The 20,521-nt window shown below is 45.9% G+C and overlaps 1 protein-coding gene across 3 annotated transcripts in view; it reads left to right on the forward strand.

Annotated features, from left to right (window-relative positions):
- Positions 1–20,521, forward strand: part of Arhgef3 (Rho guanine nucleotide exchange factor 3) — a 291,654-nt gene that overhangs the window by 119,924 nt on the left and 151,209 nt on the right. Inside the window, exon 1 of one of the 3 annotated variants that reach the window (XM_021203019.1) lies at positions 3,213–3,368. The exons of the other annotated variants lie outside the window; for them this stretch is intronic. Within the exon in view, the coding sequence (XP_021058678.1) occupies positions 3,318–3,368 (51 nt within the window). The 5' untranslated portion in view covers positions 3,213–3,317. Of the gene's footprint in view, positions 1–3,212; positions 3,369–20,521 lie in introns of those variants that run through there. 3 annotated transcript variants of the gene reach the window in all.

Here is a 20,521-nt window from a genome sequence, read left to right on the forward strand (position 1 = left end):
GATATGTGTGTGCGTGTGTGTGTGTATATATATATATGTGTGTGTGTGGTATGTGTGAGTATATGTATCTTTGAGTGTGTGTGTGCCCACGTGCGTGCGCGCGCACGCACACATGCTGCAGGTGTTCTAAAGGATTCTTCCTGACTAACCTGTACCACCCAGGCCCTGTGCTAATGGGAAGCTCACATTACCTTTCTGAGTTTTAGGTTCTTTTGTTGTTTTTTAAAAAACTTCAAAGTAGAATATCATAATAAAATTTAGGCCTTCTTAACAGAGTTGTGAGGATCATATAAACCAACAAAAAAAAATACATGGTAAGAGCTCATGTTAACATATCAACAATCGGCAGTCACAATGTAATATCACAGTAGTCATGGTTTAGAATGCATTAGCGTCTTCCACAAGGACACGTTACAGTGAGCTAAGTGTCCAGCATTGGCGGTGGTAAGAATGGACAACAGTAAAGTAACATTCCAAGCCCATCTTTCACGTTTGCACAGCGCCCAGTGTTGTGATGCTGATGGAGTGGTACAGACGTACTCTCCAGCAAGATGCTGAAAATGTGTCATGGCATGGGAAGATGCCCTCCCTGGTTGTCAAGGAAAAGGCCTGTGCTCTTGCAGTTCACCAATGTAGTCGTCCTGTTTTTAGAAAAGAAAGGGGCGGAGGCAAAGACCTTGTTACACCTAGAAGCTCAGGGGTGTCTTAGTACCAGGAAAATTCCAGAAGAGTTGCCCTTCGTATGTTCCACACGGATGGCCCTTGGGATCTCTCTTTCTCTTTCTCGAATAAAAGATCTGGAATTTTAGGCTTTAAAAAAGAAACCTAGAATGTCTGGTCAGCTTGGGCTGGTAGCTCCTTGGGTTCCCCAGAGTGAACTGAGCGAAGAGAAACCTCTTCAGCAGGCCGACTCCACTGGCCTTTGTCCTCGGGTATTCTACGCATCCCCCATCCCTCTGACTTTAACCCCACTACCTCTGGCAAAGGGGGTTGTGGCAGGGCCCTTGGAAAGACGAATTTTGCTTTTTACCTTCTACCTTCTGTTCTGCTTGGCTGTGTTGCTATGATATATTACTTGTAAAAATTGAAAAACATATCTGAATCCCTGTAGCCCCTCAGAGTCCCAGAGCAAAAACTCTATAGTTCCTTTATGGGCTCAGGTTCTGCAGCTCAAAATGAATATCAAAGGGCAGTGACTTCTCGCCATTTTCCTCTCTCGGTGCTGTCTTCACAGACCCATTTTGTTCCTGGTGTTCTTACTCCTGTCAGAGTGGGAGCAGCTACAGAGGAAATGGCTGTGCACTGGCCTTTCTGTGCCCCTGTCCCTGCCAGGGCATCTGTAGACTTCCTTCTCTTCCTACTTCCTTCCTCTTTGACCGCTACCTGCTTTAGGGCCTAGTCAGGTTCACCTGTTCCTAGAAATGCTGGAGCCACTGCCTTTGGTCCGCTTCCTCTTCTCCATTCTCAGTAGCTGGAAGTTTGATTGAGTCAGCCTAGGTTAGTTGACGTGAGTGGTTCATCCCTCCATAGAAGTGAACCAAACCAGACTATGCTCTGTTAGCTCTTTTCCCTGGGATGTCCACCAGGGTAAGGCTGGTCTTGGTGATTGGAGCTCTTGGAAGTGGCTTTGTCCAGGCTTAAAGAATGTTCCAGGGGTTCTCAGAGGATTACCGTTCATTCTTTAGCTGGGCTGCCACTTGAAAAGGTTGGTGAGAGGCCTGTGTAAATGTGGGGTTCTTTCTGAGTGGATTTAGAGCAAAAATCCTTCTTGTGAGGTGTTAGGCTTGGGGAAGGAGGATCCCAAGGACCATCCATCCGACACCACCATTTGGTGGACACATATTCCTGAGTGTGACCTGGGTGCCAGCCCCGAGGTGACTCAATCGCTTTAGAGTAATATCACTTCCTTCTTTCTTCAAACAAGTGCAACCGCCCATCCTCTGAAGTAAGAGGGACCTGTCAGAGTTGCCTCTGGGCACAGCCAAGTTAAGCACTTCGGGGTTCCACACTTCCCTGCTATGGCCTGATTTTTCTGGTTTTTCTTTTTTTCTTTTTTGTCCAGTGAACCCTTCTTAGATGCCTGTGTTCCTCTCTCTGAGAGCTCTTCTAAAACTTTGTCCAAGTGCAAATTATTTTGGGGGACCCAGTTAATGTGTGTGTGTGTGTGTGTGTGTGTGTGTGTGTGTGTGTGTGTGTGTTGAGTATGCATTTTCCTGGCAGCATGGATGGTGCTTGCCTTTCTCATAATCCCTAAAGTTAGATGAGTGTCTTGTCCAAATGAACCAGCTCTCTATGCTGGTCCTCTGACCTTATGCTAGGGTGAGAAAGATGAGCACTTGTCAAAATCTGTGCATTTGAGAGACAGTATTAGTAAAGCTTGTCTTGCATCTTTATAGCTAAATGTTACATTTACAAAGATCTTTATGAATAAATTCTGCTCTGTTGGGGACTTTAAAAAAAAATACCTGAAAACTTCTCGAGATCTAGGTCTCCTTGGGCTTGAGACCTGTATAGACAGTGACTGGGACGGTTTACTGTGGTCTTCCAGAACACTGTAGGTCACAGTGATACTGTCTACATTACCTAAGGGAGTATAAATCTTGTGAAAAGCAGGGAACTGGGTGTGTATCCCACTGAGACTGCCAGTTCATAAAATGAGAAATGCTAGCCCTGAGTTAACCATAAGAAGAGCAGGAAGAAAACCAAAAGGAAGGTTTCCATCAGTAGCTATTTTAAAAAGGCATTGGAGGGGAGATGCCAGATTCACTCAAGTAAAAAGAAAGCAGCGGATGGGTGTGTGGTTACTCTTAAATTGTGGTTCTGTATGTGCTCTGTGCCTTAGGCAGGACTTGAAGTTCAAAGGAGACCATTGATTTCTTTGTGCCCAAAGCTGGCCTTCCCGTGTCCCTCCTAGTGACACTTCCTCATCTCTCTATTTCACTCAAGTGTTTAAATACATAGAGCTCCACATGGGAAGCAGAACAGCCCAAGGGCTGCTGGGACATCTCACAGGTCGCTAGGTAGGGACCCAGTAAGCACAGCTTGCTTCTAAATGACTGCAGATGGGTCTGCTTTTGAACGCCAAAGCCAAGAGTGCTCCGAAAGAGCAGCTGTAACCAGCAAGGAAACTACCAAGCGGAGGGAGCCCTGGGCTGGAGCGCTTAGCTTCTGACACTTGTAACGGATGGCCCCTGTCACTTCCTGTCATGCAACTTAAGTGGTGGGGAGGAGTTCCCTCAGGGAAACCATGCTCACACAGCTCCGAGCCTCCTGTCCACCAGCCTCTGCTGCAGTTAGCAGCCAGGGAGTTGGGGTGGATGAGGTCGGAGCGCCCCATGGTGTGGTGCTGTTTTTTTCTCCGTGCACAGGTAAGTTCCTTGTTGTTCCGGAGCAGGGGATGGGTGCTCTCAGCTCTCACCCAAGCCTCCACTGGGAGTCAGAACCTGAGGTGTGGGAGGATGTGGAGGTCTTGACATTACCCATGTTGATAGGCAGTGAGCTGCTATTAAAAAGCGACAAACAACGACAACAACAAAAACCCTGGATGATGGAGCCAGGTTCCTGTCTCTCTTTAGACTTGAATTAAGAAGTGGTGTGCGGTAATTAGGACAGCAACCCGCTGTGTGTGTGTGTGTGTGTGTGTGTGTGTGTGTGTGTGTGTGCGTGTGTGTGCCCGTGCACACTAGGTAGCATTGCATCACTGCCATCAACTCCCAAGCAGCTATGATTGGAGGAAAGCCAGTGGAGGGCTGGTCACCCTCTGTTCTATGATGCTGATGCTTTGATTTTTACAAGAGAGCCACATCAACTAATGGGAAGATGGGGAGAGAAGGATGCACCTACTCTCTTCTGGTGGTTATATCTTTAGGTGGGCTCCCATGGTCATCTTCTCTCTGGATTGGAGAATGGCTAAACTCAGTTTGGAAGCTCATTAGGTTTGGAGCCACTCTTGTAGGATTCCCTAAGGTAACTCTGGTCTTTCAATGGTGCTCATCACTGGACAGATGAAGCCAGACCGACGCACTCCCGGTTCTCCCTCAGTATGCTGGAACGCAGCTCAGGTTGTTTGGGAGTGAACGGCAGGAAATAATTTGTTTCTGGCTTGAAGGATGGTTAAGAGTCCCGAAGCTTCCTCTCTCATGCCGTTTGATGATTTGTTTGGGGTATGTGTAGACATTTTAGAGGAGCCAAAACTTCCTTTAAAGGAAAACCCCTCACTTGTTCCAGTCTCACCAGAGTGACATCCTCAGACTAATAAGAGCAATCCTGGTAGATAGCAGCTAGAATTCTGTGTTCTGTCTGGACAGTGTGTACATGTGTGTATGTTTGTGTGTGTCTGTGTTTGCATGTGTGTTTACATGTGCATTTGCATATATGTATGTATGTGTGTCTGTGTACATGTGTGTCTCTGTATATATGTGTATGTATGTGTGTGTCTCTGTGAGTATACATGTATGTGTATATTTGTGTGTATTTGTTTGTATATATATATGTATGTATGTCTGTGTTTGTGTATGTGCATGTGTGTCACTGTGTGTGTGTCTCTGCATGTGTGTATGTATGTGTGTGTGTGGTCAACATCAGGTGTCTTCCTTAATCACTAAACACTTTTTCAAAGTTTGTATTCATTATTACTGTGTGTGTGTAACCAGCATGCATGAAGGCATACGTGCACAGCTCACGTGTGGAGGTGGAAAGACAACTCTGTGGAGCTGGGCTATTTCATGGTTGACTCTGGGGATCAAAGTCAGGTTACCAGGCTTGCCTTTCATTTTATCCTCTGAGCCATCTCACGAACCCCCCACCAACCATCTCTCTTTTGAGACATGGTCACTCACTGACCTGGAGCTGGCCAGTTTGAGTACCGTGATTGGCCAGCAAACCCCAAAGATCCTCCAGTCCCTGCTTCTCCATCCCTGTGACTATACCATGCCGAGGATTTATGAGGGTGATGGGGATTCAAACTCAGGCCCACATCTTGAAGAGCCTTGCTGCCTGAGTCATCTTCCTGTGATTTTGACTGCTCTAAGGATTTGACAAGTTGACTCAAACAGGGTCTCTCTTCTTGTTACTGACTTGTTTCAGACAACATCCTCAGGGTTAATCGATGATCTAACGTGTGTCAGAATTTTCTCCCTGGAGGCTGAGTAGTATTCTGTTTGTCTATGTGTACATTTTGTGCACCCGCTCATCCCCCACTGAGCCCTGGGTTACTTACAGGTTTTAGCATTGTGAATGGTGCTATCACAAACGTGAATGTACAGATAGATCTTTGAAACCCTCCTTTCACTTTCTCAGGGTCTGTACCCCAAAGTAGAATCTCTGGGTCATAATTATGTCGTAGTCCCCATGGGATCTGTGATTTTCTCCATCTTGCCTGAAGCACACGAGGATCGCAGGCTCTCGACATCCTTGCCAACTCTTACTATTTTCTGTTTTTATTTTTATTCTGTGTTTCTTTTTGTGTTCATCTAATGCTGGTGATGTGGATGTTTTCATATTTATTGTTGGCCATTTGTGCATCTGCAGAGAACTCTCAGATAGCTCAAGATCAGTGCCTCTTTTTGAATCAGGGTGTTTGATCTTTGTTGTTGAATTTAGGAATTCTTTCTGTATTTGGATATTTATCCCTTATTATATATATATGATGTGCTGATATTTTCTCCCACATTGTGTTTTCTTTTTAATTCTACTGATATTATATAAACATGTATTTTTAAAAAATTATTAGATATTTTCTTCATTTACATTTCAAATACTATCCTGAAAGTCCCCTATACCTTCCCCCTGCCCTGCTCCCCAACCCACTCACTCCCACTTCCTGGCCCTGGCATTCCCCTGTACTGGGGCATATAATCTTCGAAAGACCAAGGGCCTCTCCTCCCATTGATAGCCTACTTGGCCATTCTCTGCTACATATGTAACTAGAGACACAAGCTCTGGTGTGGGGGTACTGGTTAGTTCATATTGTTGTTCCTCCTATAGGGTTATAGACCCCTTTAGCTCATTGGGTACTTTCTCTAGCTCCTTCATTGGGGTCCTGTGTTCCATCCAATAGATGACTGTGATAAACATGTATTTTTAATCCTGTCATGTGACTTGGGTAATTTCACTCTCCTCCAGCTCTCTACACCAGCTACTTGCTTGCTTAATGAAGAATAATTTTTGAACCTTTAAAGTGTGGGAATTGACATTTAAAAGTGTTAACGCAATGATAATGTAGAACAGGCAATAGCACTTACATTACTAGCTTGTGAAATTACTATAGCCCTGGAGGGATTAGCTACTGTTTATCATTTTGCAGATGGTAAAACTGAGGTCTAGAAAAGTTGATTTTCCTAAAGTCTGTTTGCTGATAAGAAAAATCAAGTTTCATATGAAGGCAGAGTGGATGTGGAAATGACATCCTTAGCCACTAGGCAGCAGGTTGTAGCTAAGGCTGGAGCCCTGCTCAGCCTCCTGCCATATACAGTGCTGAATTTCTCTCCCGTGCTTTGTCAACTTGTCCATTTTGGTGTTTGGTGGGGTTCAATGACCTGAGGAAGAGGATTCATGACAAGTCACTTTCTCTGTGGCTCTGTTTACTCACTTATCAAATGTCATTTGTATCCAAACTCATTTCAGCTCTGGTGTGAATCTCAGGCATACAGATATGTTGTATCAAAGTAAAAACTAGTTTTTATGTCTGTCTCAGTTAAGTGTTTTTAAAGCCGGGCAGAGGTGGTGAATGCCTTTAATCTCAGCATTCGGGAGGCGGGGGGCAGATGATCTTTCAGTCAAGGCCTACAAAGCAAAGTTCCAGGACAGCCAGGGCAACGTGAAAACAAACAAACAAACAAACAAGTTGTTTTTAGGATATCTACTTGAATCTAAATGTAATAGGCTAGGTGATTGCTTTTGGAAATACTATGGGACGGGGCAGTGGTAGCGCACGCCTTTAATCCCAGCACTTGGGAGGCAGAGGCAGGCAGATCTCTGAGTTCAAGGCCAACCTGGTCCACTAGAGTGAGTTCCAGGACAGCCAGGGCTATACAGAAAAACTCTGTCTCGGGGGGTGGTGGTGCAGGGTGTGTGTGAAGGAAATACTATGGAATAAATTTTGATAATTTTGATTTATCTCTGATAGTTTCCAGAAAAGGCTCTGGAGAAGTTGTGGTCATCAATGAGAGGGAGAAAAGGGAAGAACCCTTTAAAGAACTTATCAACGTAACTTAGATCTGACCAAAGTAATTCTGTATCTGTGGAGAGCCAGGGGCCAGTGGGGTTAGGGCATGGGCTTTGGAACCAGACTGGTGTGGGTTTGGGTACCAACTTTGCCTTACTAGCTGTGAATCTAATTTCTGTGATGTGAAATGGAGATAATAATGTCCACCTTCTTGGGTTGTCCTGAGAAACGATTGAAATCGCTCATGGCCAAGCAGGGCCAGCCAGCACTCAGCCAATTTCACCAGGTCCCATATAGTGCTAACTAGGATGTATGAGTGACTACCAGAGAGGTGGCAGATTTTACACTGGGTCTCAGCACAGAGGTGGAGAAGCAATCCTGCCAAAGACAAAGCTCTGCAGTATACATGGACTTGGTGGCAGCCGCCATCTTGGCTTATTTTTGTGGAGGGGGTGAGGCAGCATATTCCGTGCAAGGCTTTATTTAAAACCCCTCTCCTAGTCTTTCCAGGACTGGACATGGGGGCCACAGGAGGAGAAGGACATTCAAAGCTGGTTCCCGATAGAGCACTCAACCGTGTGACTCATGAGGGACACAATCAGGGTGGTGACCGCTACTGTCTGCTGGGACAGAAACAATGGGTGGCTCTAGGACCTAAATATAGACAGTATGGATGTCACTTAGGGAAACAGGTTCCCGGTGCTGGCTGGGTGGGCTACTCTCTCAGGAAGAGCTCAGGAAGCAAGTTCTGGCACTGATCCCTTGCTCTGTCCATCCTGGTCTCTAAATAACGTTATCCATGCTCTGGCCTCTCTGTATCCCCAGTGGGCCTGCCTCAGTGTGCTGTCAAGCTCATTTCCCCATCTCTTCCCTGCCAGTCTCAATGGCTTCTCTCTCACCTCGTCCCCCTGCCATTGGCTCTTGTGTTCCCTCATTCCTTCTGGTCTAGCAGGACAGAGCATGGGAAGGAGTCTGGAGTTCGGAAGTCATCCGGTTTCAGACTGTGCGGTTAACACTGGGTACTGCCAGCTTTCCTGGCCCCCACCTCTCTTTTAAAGGCAGTAGAATCATAGCTCTTAAGGTTGTGGTTCCTTCGAGCTACAGAGATGGCTCAACCGTTAATAGCACCGGCTGCTCTTCCAGAAGACTGGCTCTCACACCCACATGGTGACTCACAACCCTCTGTAACTCCAGTTCCAGAGACTCCGATGCCCTTTTCTAGACTCCACAAGTATTGCATGCATGTGGTGCGTGGGAATATATGTAGGCAACACATCTAATACATACAAAAAATTTTTTTTAAAGTATGTTTTTAAGAGTGAAAAAAGAATCTGGATCCTAGAGTGGACATCTTGACTTCAAACACAAGTTTCTTCTCTCTGGACCTCAGTTGATTCACCTGCTGAATGGGCACAAGGATCAGACCTATCTTATGGATTATGTAAAGTTAGTAAACTCAGAGAAGCCTTTCAAACACAGAGCATGCTCACCTGACCTATGACTGATCTGGAGGGAAGAGAAACTTGAACTGGATTCATGCCCCTCCAAGACCACACTCGTTTATCACGTCTGAACATGCCCAGGATAGTAATTTTTCACATACTAATTTTTTTTATTGTTGTTGTTATTTTGCCTTTTAGTTTTGTTTTATTTTGCTCTTGAACCTTACCTTTGTCCTATGACTTAGTAGTCCTGAATCACAGCTCAGCCATTTCTTTTCTAAGAAACACTAGGATAAGCAGAGATGGGCACACCCTATGTGCTCTGTGGTGGTTCTACAATACTCTGGGGTCATGTCACATGCTTCTGTGGCCTCCCAGCTCCTGAGGTCCAGGTTGCTCCCTGCTGTGGGCAAGAGCTCAGGAACACTCTGGCTGCCGCCTCTTGTTCTTGCCCACCTGCTTTCTGATTAACTTCATCCCTGTTCTGGCTTCTCTTCATACCTAGTGTGGTCATCTCAGCAAGCTGCTTGGCCCATCTCCCCACCTCTTCACTGCTGGTCCTGTCGGCCTCCTTTCTGTCCTTCCACAGGCCCCAACCTGTCCCCTGACTTCGACTGTGGTTATTGACTCTGCTTACTTCATGGGAATGAACAATCACCCCAGTTCTGAGCCAGCAGCCCCACCCCCGGACTCCTTGAGAATCAGCTTGGTTCCTGCTTGTACCAGGTGTTCAGATGACCAAATGTTCATCTCTGTGCCCTCCCTCCCCCCCCCCCCCGCTTTCTTATTTGAAGGGGCCATTACCAGCTTGGAAAGGAAGCAACAAGAAAGCCACAAAATGACCCAGTTCATAAAACCCCACCTTCGTGAGACGTGAGAGAGGTCAGGGTCACTCTCGTTCAGTTCATGCTGAGCAACATTCCCAAACTGTGAGGCAGGTAGACACCATCTTTATTCTCCTCCTCACAGGCAGGCTGACTAGGAATCTGCTCCATGAGAGGTCCAGAGGAGCAAGCAGAGATGTACTACATCTTTTAAGGTCTATCCTGGCCTCCTTTTCCAGTTGTTGTAACAAAATACCCTGATAAAAGCAACATGGGGAGAGAGGGTTCATTCTTGCTCACAGCTCGGGCAATGGTCCATGAGGGCAGAAAAATCGAGGTGGCAGGAACTTGAAACAGCTAGTCACATCACAGTCGAAACTACAGAGAAAATGCATACATGCTTGCATTCACCTTACTGTCTCCTTTTTAATACAGTCCTGGACCCAAGCCCAGAGGATGGTGCTGCCTGCAGTGGGCTATATCTTCCTACTTGTTACTGTAATCAAGACAGTCTCTCAGTAGACATAGCACAGGTCAACCTGATTTAGATATACCTTAAATGAGATTCCCTTCCCAAGTGACTCTAGATTGTATCAAGTTGACAATTAAAATTGGCTCTCCCAATGTGTAAGCTTGGAATTATCCCTTCCACCCACATTCCACTGGCCAGAGCAAGTCACAGGCCCCAGTTGAGGGATCACAGATATTGTTGCTGAGCCTACATGTATTGTTCTCTATGTAGAGCTTTCTGCTATATTGGGCTGAGAATAAATAAATGATGCAGATGATGAGAATATCTAACCAAAGTTTGACATGTCTCAGACCTCAATAAATATGTGACAGATCCTAGTCTGTGGGGACTTGTCGAGACCTGGCTAATGATGACATTTTCTCAGGGTGTACCGCTTGCTCTTCTATGTCCCCACTGGGCAGATACAGAGATGCCATGCAGACTGGCCAGCAGCGTGCTTATAAAGCCCTGATGCAAGAAAGGAGCGATTGGCCCAGGTCTGGTGTCAGGGGCACAGGTTGGGAGAAGGGGATTGTGATTTGCCTCAGTGTCAGGAGTCCAGGGTTTGCTCCTGCACAGCTTGGGTGCAGAACTCCCAGGCGTGTACTGTATGTAGGCTGTTTTGGGGTGTTAACTCTTCAAGTACTGGCATGCACTGAGGATTTAGCAGGGTATGTGGCCTGTCACAGTCTCTCTAAATCACCAGTCCTCTGTCCCCCGTGAGGCCTCACGTACCCTTGGGTGTTCTCCACGGAAAATTGCACACAATTATGAGCGTTTGCACCCTGAGGGAAGGGCTCCCTCCACTCCAGTGATTCACCCATCCGCTCTCTTTCCTTCCATCTCTGAAGAAATCTATCTGGAGGAAGAGAAGGTATTTAGGAGTCAGTGCTGAGGTCAGGTTCAGAGTCTAACTTATGTCAACTACCCAGGGGTGGTTTCCAAATGAGGCAGGCCATGAGGATGAGAAGGGTTGATGAGACCTCGTTTCTGTGATAAGACCTGTGTACACAAGGTCCACACTCACCCATTGAAAAAGGTAGGAAAACTCCTCTTAACAAGTCTTACTTGATTGGTTACACAACAGGTAGGTTAGTTCCCTTGCCCAAAGGCACACAGACAACAACAACAACAACAACGAATGTTTTTCCCAAGCATAAAAATGATCTATCCTTAATTGGAATTATATCTTTAAAAACTTTTTTACAAACAACGTGTGATTATAACTTATGTGTGTGTGTGTGTGTGTAATAAATATGTGTGCATTTGCACTTTTATATACACAGTGGTGCATGTAGGGACATCAGAGGACAGCGTTTAGGAGTTAGTTCTCTTCTTCCATATTGATCCTGGAGATTAAACTCGGGCTTCCAAGGCTTGGCCACAAGGGTTAACTTGCTGAGCCGTTTCGTCAGCCCATGAAGATCTTACTTACTATTTTCTTAGACTACAGTGCCTGACCTGGACTCTCAGCTTCATGGCTCATGCTCCAAAAAACGATGTTTTTGTCCTTTCCATTCCCAAGTCAAAGGCACAGATGACAGGAACGTGGACCGTCTCTCAGCTGCACAGCCCCCATGTTGTGGGAACGTGACGGGAGAGCCTGTTTCCTTCTCTGGTTTCTGCTTTCTCTACAGCTCTCTGTCCTCACCTGGAGCTGTACACAGCTGGCTGAGCTGGGACCTATGTGGAAGCCAGTTTAAGTCCGGGGTGCGGGTGGAGATGGAATGGAGCAGGGATGGATGGCCCTGCAGAGTCCCGGAGAGGAGATCTGCATTTGGAGCCTTCCTGGGTTCCTTTTGAAGGCTCTTCTCTTTGTTTTCTGGTGAATTGTTCTCCCAAGCACCAGGAAGTCAGTTCCTGCCAGGAACCAGCAAGGCTTCTGCTTCCTGTGGCCACCCAAGTGGGGAGGGTGCCAGCTTGTTACTGGCTGAATTCTTGGCCAGCAGAATCCTGTGGCCCTTTCTTTGTTCCTTTCTCAGCCTGTCTTATGGGGACAGGGGTGAACATAGGGGAAAAGGATCCTAAGAGTCTGTTTTACTTCACTTCGCAGTTATATGGATTATAGTAATTCCTATGAAAGGGCAGACATGCTCCTGAACCACACATCCCTGGGCGTGCTGTGCACTGTGGCACAGAAACGACATAGACTACATGCGTAATTCTGCATTTTCTAATAGCCAGGCTAAAAGAAGTAAAAACAGAGCTGGTGAGATGGCTCAGCGGGTAAGAGCACTGACTGCTCTTCTGAAGGTCCTGAGTTTAAATCCCAGCAACCACATGGTGGCTCACAACCAACCATCCATAATGAGATCTGATGCCCTCTTCTGGTGTGTTTACAGATGGCTACAATGTACTTACATATAATAATAATAAATAAATCTTTGGGCAGGAGTGAGCGAGGCCAGATCAAGCAGAGGTCCCAAGTTCAATTCCTAGCAACCACATGATGGCTCACAACCATCTATACAGCTACAGTGTATTAATATATATAAAAAAATAAATAAATCTTTAAAAAAAGAAGTAAAAACAAAAACAAACTAATTTTCATAATTTTAACTCAATATACCTAAATAGTAGCATCTCAATATATTAATTGCTATCTAATTAGATTTTTAAAATTATTTTAAAAATATACATTAAAATTTAAAGATATTTTAAAATATTATATATTTTGTTATGTAATTTATATAATTATATATAAATTATATAATTTTATAATTGTTTTATACATTTATTATATATGATTATATATATATATATACACTTTGTCTTTCAAATATACAGGTCAACTGAGACCAGCCACATTTCAAATGTCTGGTCAGTGCACACGGGCCACAGCGGCCAGTCCAGGTTTAGTGTGGGACCATCTGGAGAACCTGTCCTGTCTCCCATGGAGGGCAGCGGCCACAGGTGTGGCGTTGACCATTTGAAACTGGCTAGTGCAGCGAAGGAGCTGGGCTCATTTTTTTTCTTCGTTTTACTGGATTAGATTGTAGATCTGAATGGCTGCATGTACTTCCTGGCTACTGTATAGTACAGCAGAACTCTAGAGGTTTCACCTCAGAAGAATGTCAGTTTAAACTGGACAAAACTCTGATTTCTCACTTTGAGACTTGGTGGGGATTTTAAATATAGATAGCACTGTGGGTGAACATGGCAAGCTGGTCCATACTTGGTTGGCAGGAGTGTGAATTGCAGTGGGCTCTTCCAGTATAGTCTGGCAGGGCTAAGCACTTAGCCTGGATGTTACTGCTGACTTCTGTCTAGCACAGGGACTGAACATGTAGAACATCTTCTGTAGCTACAAACATGTCAGCTAGTGCAGACTTCAGTGAGTAAGTGCATTAGAAATATGCTCCGTTGGGCAGGGCATGGTGGCACACACCTTTAATCCCAGCACTCAGGAGGCAGAGGTATGTGCTTCTCTGAGTTCCAGGCCAGCCTGGTCTACAGAGTGAGTTCCAGGATAGCCAAGGCTACATAGAGAAACCATGTCTTAAATACCTACGTGTGTGTGTGTGTGTGTGTGTGTGTGTGTGTGTGTGTGTGTGTGATTTGCAGCTACTGAAGATATGAAACCATTTGTGTTGGCTTGATGGTTTGTTAGCGTGGAAGGTTTTCAAGATACAGTAGAAGGGTTGCCACCGTTTGGGTGAATTGCTTGCATCTTTATGTTGAAGCAACTCTGGAAGAACTTGAAAGGAACGCATTGCAGAGGGTGTCTCCCAGGAGAGATCGGGACAGCTGGGGTAGGAGAGAGGTGTCCCTGTCATTGTATGCTATGTATTACAACTTAGCCCCACTCATTTGGCCAAGCAGTGTGGCTCACACCTGTAATCTCAGAGGCAGAAGATTAGGCAATCAAGAATTCAAGGCCAACCTGGACTACATGAAACTATGTCTCACCCTTTTCCCTTGGGTGGGAGCGACCTGAAATGATTAGCAAAAAAAATGCCCCAACACCCCAATGCATTGTATTACCTATTAAAAATATAAATATCTAAAAATGTAAAAGGAGAAAACTTGGAGTGACTCAGGAAAGGTTTCTAAACCAGGACCCACAGACTGAGTCATAAAAGATGCATGGGAGGCCTAGCAGGAGGAAGGCTGGGCCTAAGTCACGAGTGTGTGGTAGGCTCCATGATAAGTCATAGGTGTCACTGTAGACACCCAGTGGTGACAGATTTGAAGACACAAGCCTGATAGGGCAGATGGCAGATTGAAGTCTATGAGTCATAGGTAGTTTGAAGGAAGTGGAAGCAACATGTTTGTATCTGTGAGAAAACTCTTCAGGACAGTGAGAAGCTCTGCTCTGAGGACTCCTGGGGACTCCCAAACCCTAGAGTGGTGGCTCTCAACCTTCCTCACCCTGCGGCCCTTAGATGCATTAAGTTATTCTGTTGCTACTTTATAACTGTAATCTTGCTACTGTTATGAATCATAATGTACATATCTGATATGCAGGATATCTGATTTTAACCCCTGTGACAGGGTCCTTTAACACTGCCCCCCACACCTACACACAAAGGGGTCTCGACACATAGGTTGAGATCCACTGCCCTGGAGGCAGTAACTCAGGGTTAACTATAAAGCGGGCTTTCTTCCTGTCTGTTGGCCAGTGGATGAACCCAGGAGTAGGTCTGTGAATCCAGCATCTTTTTACAGGTCAGGCAGAAAGGAGAGTTGGTCTCTGAGTGTAGTGTGTGTCCCTAGAAGTGGGGTGCTGTGGTGCTGATCACACATCTGCAACTTAACTGGAAGCTGGGAACACCCCCGGCATCTTTGGTCCTCTTTTCAGTTTCATGTGAGAGACCCTGCCTCTCCACTTTTGTATGGCCTGACAGATTTGCCAATCTGTGGGCATGAGTGACATCCTGTTTTAATTCCTCCTTCCAGAACCTCACCTCACTATAGCTTAATGAAACGTGTGTGTGTGTGTGTGTGTGTGTGTGCGCGCACACACACGCGTGTGTGCATGCATGTGCATGCAACAGGAAATATGTTCTCTATTCTGGTTCCCCGAATGAAGAAGGAATATAAAAACTGAGATACTATATTTCCTTTAGTTAGAAATTTCCTCTTTGAGTTGGTCTTAGATGCTTGTAGGCCATTCCTGAAGAATAAATCATGCCTTGTCTATTGCCAGACATGAACTTGAGGAAAGGCCCAGCCTGAAGCATTGAGGCTTCTGTGAGCCTGAAGCCAGGGTCCTCTTCACCAACCTGCAGCCAGTGTAACCTGACTAGAACCTACTCCCAGCGAGGTCACGCGCTTGGTTTATTCTACGCTAGTTGTCTTGAAACATCATTACTTTGGGGCCAAAGGCTCCATGCTTTCACTTTGCTCTGCTTCCTGCAAGTTTAGATCTTGTCTTGTCTGAAGCATCCTTGCATCTCTTCACCAACATAAGCAGGGTTCTGGAAGTTTCCAACATCCGCAGGAAAGCTTGTGGGCGTGGCTGCAAAGCCTCTCTTCAGTTCTCTCTCTCTCTCTCTCTCTCTCTCTCTCTCTCTCTCTCTCTCTCTCTCTCTCTCTCTCTCTCTCGCTCTCTCTCCTGGTAGAAGGATTGTTGTTACTGGCAATTTTGAAGTAAGTGGAGAACCTCAGGCTTTTCCTGAAAGTTTTCCAGTCTCTGTCAGCCTCCTTGCCTTTCCTCTTCCAGTCAGCAGTGTCCTTGGCCACATGCTATCATATAAGAAGGAGATGCTAGAGCCATCTGGTTCAAGTCCCTGAACCGAGAGATGGAGAAATTGATCCAGAGCGATAGCAAACTGGCTAACGTTATATGGCTAGGGTGCCAGCTTTAAAAAGAAATAGATCACAACCCGGGCAATAAGTTTTCACTGATTGTTTTATTCTACAATTTATACATCAGGCAAGAAAAAGAGAACATCCTGGGGCTGGAGAGATGGCTCAGCAGTTAGGAGCACTGACTGCTCTTCCAGAGGTCCTGAGTTTAGTTCCCAGCAAACACATGGAGGCTCACAACTATCTGTAATGGGATCTGCTGCCCTCTCCTGGTGTGTCTGAAGAAAGCAACAGAGTATTCATATATATAAAATAAAGAAATCTTTTTTAAAAAGATAACATAATTATGACTGCAGCACAGGCTTCAGAAAATGTGTTATAATAAAGGTGGAGGAATATCTGGATGGAAGTTGAACTGTCTCCTTTTGAATAAATATTTCATATGTGCAGATGATTACAACTTACAAGGTCTTTCAACTTCTCATCTGGAAGTTTCTCATCATCACAGTATCTGTTAGAATACATCCAAGTGTGGGTATTGCTTGGTTCTGACAGTACACTGCACTGTGAGCCAGGATGTGGCATTTCAACAACAACAAGATGGGAGTGTCCTGTTCAGGAGCCAGGAAGCAGAGCAAGCAGGCCTGGCTCCCCGCTGGTCCTGCAGAGCTGCCTCACTCCCTCCTCCCGTAGAGAGAAGGAAGAAGGTTGAGGGCAGATAAAGTGTCCATCCTTGACCAAAGCTTGGCTGATGCTTGGGGCTAAGGCTCCCCAAGCACTCCCATTTCCTGTGGCTAAAGTTAGGTCTATTAGATATGGATATCATTTTTAATCCATGACTGGGCAGACAAGGGAAGGAGGAGGCCCCATTCAGCCATCCCAGGGGAGAAGGCCAGAGGGAGGTGCTCATCTGTGCTTGTCATGGTGGCAAAATGCATGGGCAGTTACCAGTTACTTTAGTGGCTTACAAAATGTTGCTAGTGCCATGAAAATGAATCACCTTAGCTATAGCCTTTAACATTGAGTCCGGCAAAATTATCTTCTACAAAACAACATAGGCTTCCCCTGATTATTTGTCTTTAACTGAAAGTTTATATTACTAAGATAAACAAAAATCCAGTATTCTTGCTATAAATAGAATGTAACTATTAAGGTAAATAAATATTCCCAAACAATGCTATTAAACTTTAGTTGGATGCTGTGGCCTGAGCCTCTTTGTGCCCAGGAGTGAGATAAGGATGGTAAACATTATTATGATAAGGTAGCCTCCGTTTGAGTCTTTCTCCTGGATGGATTCGGAATGGCAATGGCTTGAAGATGTATTGCGTGGTTGTATGCTGAGTGGAGGATGTTGTAGCAGGGTCTGAATTATTGTAACATAGGAAATGTCATCTGACATAGGAAAGGTCATCTGGTCCGACTCACTGAGGTTACACCGAATGAAACTCACCTGCAGAGACATCACCCATGTGGCATATGCCACTCCAGATATCTTCTTCAATGTCTCCTGTGGATGTTGTCATCTTGTATCTGTCTACTTCAGAGAGTTCCCATCTAAGGCAGCTGACATCCCAAGGAACTCCCTTTTGTCAGTGAAAGGAGGCATTGTATTTGGCAACCCTACCTCCTTGTTCCTAGCGGAGACTTATGGACTGTGTTTTACAGACTCTCAGGGGGACCCCTAGTGGGTGAGACTCTGGCTGGCCATGGCTGTAACCTACGGGCTACACACACCTTCTCTCCTTTCTGGCACCCCACTTTCTTATGCTCAACAGGTCTCCCAAGGAACCCTCTAGGCAGCTAGCTTAGTCCTCCGTTTTTTAATCCCAGGATCTGTTTTACAGGAACCCCCCAAAAGGTAGCACGTACCCTAATTAGCTTTGACTGTTAGCTTGACATAGCCTGGAGTCATCAGACAGGAAAGCCTTGTTTCCCTGTGAGCTTGCCTTTGGGAGCTTGTCTTGATTCTTAATTAATGTAGGAGAACCTGGCACCTTTCCTAGGCAGGTGGTCTTGAGGTGGTCTCCGTAGGAAAGCCAGCTAAGCATAAAGCTGTGGGGAGAGCCAGCAAGTAGCATTCCTTCATGATTCCAGGTTCCTGCCTCGAATTCCTTCCTTGATTTCCCTCAATAATGGACTGTGACCTGGAAGCGTAAGCTAAATAAATCCTTCCTGCCCCTAAGTTTCTTTAGGGTCCTCTAGAACCTAGGTTGCCCCTGATACTTCTACAGTGTGAAGTTGAGTCTTAGTGGGAACACAGCTCCTTACACTTGAGGAGAAGGCACGTGTTATTTGATCAAAAGTAGGTGTCTTCCTAAATAACAAACCAAAAAACAAACGACAGAAACCTGGCAGTTCACACGAGGCAGAGCGTTGACCCTTCACAGTCTTCCTCTCAGTCAGGAGGGAAGAGTTGTAAGGAAAGTTATCATAGTCATCAGTATCCTCATCTGAACAATGGGTTCAGCCAGATATGAAGCTCCACCCCCACCCACCCCCACTCCCCCCTGTAATCCTAGCACTTAAGAGGCTGAGCCAGGAAAATCCTAAATTCCATCCCAGTCTGGACTGCAAATAGCAAGTGAGCGAGCGGTGTGTGTGTGTGTGTGTGTGTGTGTGTGTGCAGGATTGAAGGGTGGGGCATGGGGTGGGAGGTTGAGCCGAGGCTTACTTGCCAACAAGATCCATGGAGTCAGCAGGAACCTCAGGAGCAGCCTTATGATGTGCTGAGGCAAAGGCCCCATGCTGGACTCCCTGTGCCAACCTGGCCAGAGTCTAATCCACAAAGGGGGCAGCAGTCCTGAGCATGGTGGTTCCTCACTGGGGAACATTGCCTGATGGTCTGCAGAGAAGCTGTGAGAACCTTGGTGTGATGGTCACCATTTCTGTCAGCTGTGATGCAAGGCACTGTCCTGCCCCTGTGGTTGAAAGTGGGGAGAGGGCTCACTATGCCCACAAAGGGGCCGCTAAACACAAGTAGCCTGTCGGCATTGTTTCTCCAGTGCCCATGCCATGTCCTGGCAAGGTTCTGTAAAACTCAAAGGCTGGTGCTAGTGGCTTCAGAGAACTGAATCGCCCAACGCTCCCTTTACTTCAAAGTCCTTCCCAGTCTGTTTCATCCTCAATTATGAAACCAAGGCCTAGAGTGTGCAAAACCAGAGCTGGCTCACACAGCATCTAATCCATTCTCTAGGAAATTAATGTTTTTCTAAGATTAGATTTGGGAGGAGGTTGATGTGGAACTTCTCTGGAAGTGAACCCGCATGACCACAAAATGACAGATACAAAGCTGTAAGATTTCTCTTTTAAAAAGACATCCTGATGCCAAGGTACTACTTTAAAATTTAAAGCCCATAATATTCCCTAATTTTAATAATAGAAACACAAGACGGAGGGGCCAGGGAGATGGCTTGATGGATAAAAGTGCTTACCACCCAAGCTCAATGACCTGGGTTTGATCCTAGGAACCTACATTGAAAAGTCAGATGTGGTGCATCTCTGTATGTCAAGCACGGCTGCAGGAAGTTATAAGGCACTGGAAGCTTGTGGGGTAGCTAACCTGGGCCGTGCGGCACACGAGAAAACAGAAACACTGCTTCAAATCAAGTCGGAGCCTCGGGTAAACCAATGATATGATTCACTCATCTAACAAACACTTCATTGAGCATGTGCTATGTACTGGGCACCATGGATACGGCTGGAGATGCATTGGTTAAATGCTTTCTGGAAGAATATGGTCAAGCGTCACCAGATAGTTCCAGTGTCTGTCACAGGATGGGACCTTCCTCAGACTTGTTCCTCCTTTATTTGCCACCTTCAGTCTATCATGGGGTGAAGGCTGCAGTTCTCTGTGTTTCTGGCCTGTGGAAATCTGACGTGCGAGGATGTGGATCAGCAGTCTATGCTATTTGAGGAGTTGGATTTAGTCTAAAATTTTTTGCTTTGTGCAAATATCTCCAGAGCCACCCTGCTTGAGTCATTTAAACTCTTTAAGCCTGATCTGTAATTCATGGACAGCATCCTGAATGCAGGGCAATCTATCTGTTTGAAACAGCATAGCAGGGCCGGCTTAGAACTGCCTGGGTGGCACTGAGGAGGGGTCCTCCAAGCCTTATATTTGCTACGTATCTGAACCTGTGCACTATATACATGCTTTCTTCAGCGCTAGAACTTGAACCCTGGACCTTTTACTTGCCTGGCAAGCACTGAGCTACATCCCTCCTCCTTTAGTGGATTCCTACCCTTTGCAGGCCTGAAGCTTTCTATGTAGACCATGAACTTAGATCCACCTTCTTCTGCCTCCCAAGTGCTGTGACTCAAGGTGTGCACCACCATGCACACCTATTGCTCTATTATTGGCTTTTGGGGGGGACCCTTTTCTGTCCCAGCAAAAGGGAAAGAGGAGGAAGGGCAGAGCAGTTCATCTCAATTGTCAACTTGATAGGATTCACTATGGACACGTCTGAGGGATTTAATTGGGATGGGAGTCTCACCCAAAAATGTGGGCAGCAGCATCATTTCTTGGGCTAGGGACCAGACTGAATAAAGGGGATGGTGTACACTAAGCATCAATAGCCACCCCTGCTCCTGGCTATGGCTGCCGTGTGACCAACCTTCTGCCTTATACTCCCGCTGCTGTGCCTTCCCATGATACACTGACTCTCCAAAGACTGCCCCTAAACAAATCCTTTCTTCTATACGTTTCTTTTGGCATGGGTTTTGTCACAACAGCAAGAATAATAACTAATACAGAGGGGAAGGGTGAATGGAAGGAAGGAAGGAAGGAAGGAAGGAAGGAAGGAAGGAAAAAAGGAAGGAAGGAAGGAAA

This window comes from Mus pahari, chromosome 8 (assembly GCF_900095145.1).
Source record: "Mus pahari chromosome 8, PAHARI_EIJ_v1.1, whole genome shotgun sequence".
Taxonomy (NCBI): Eukaryota; Metazoa; Chordata; class Mammalia; order Rodentia; family Muridae; genus Mus; species Mus pahari.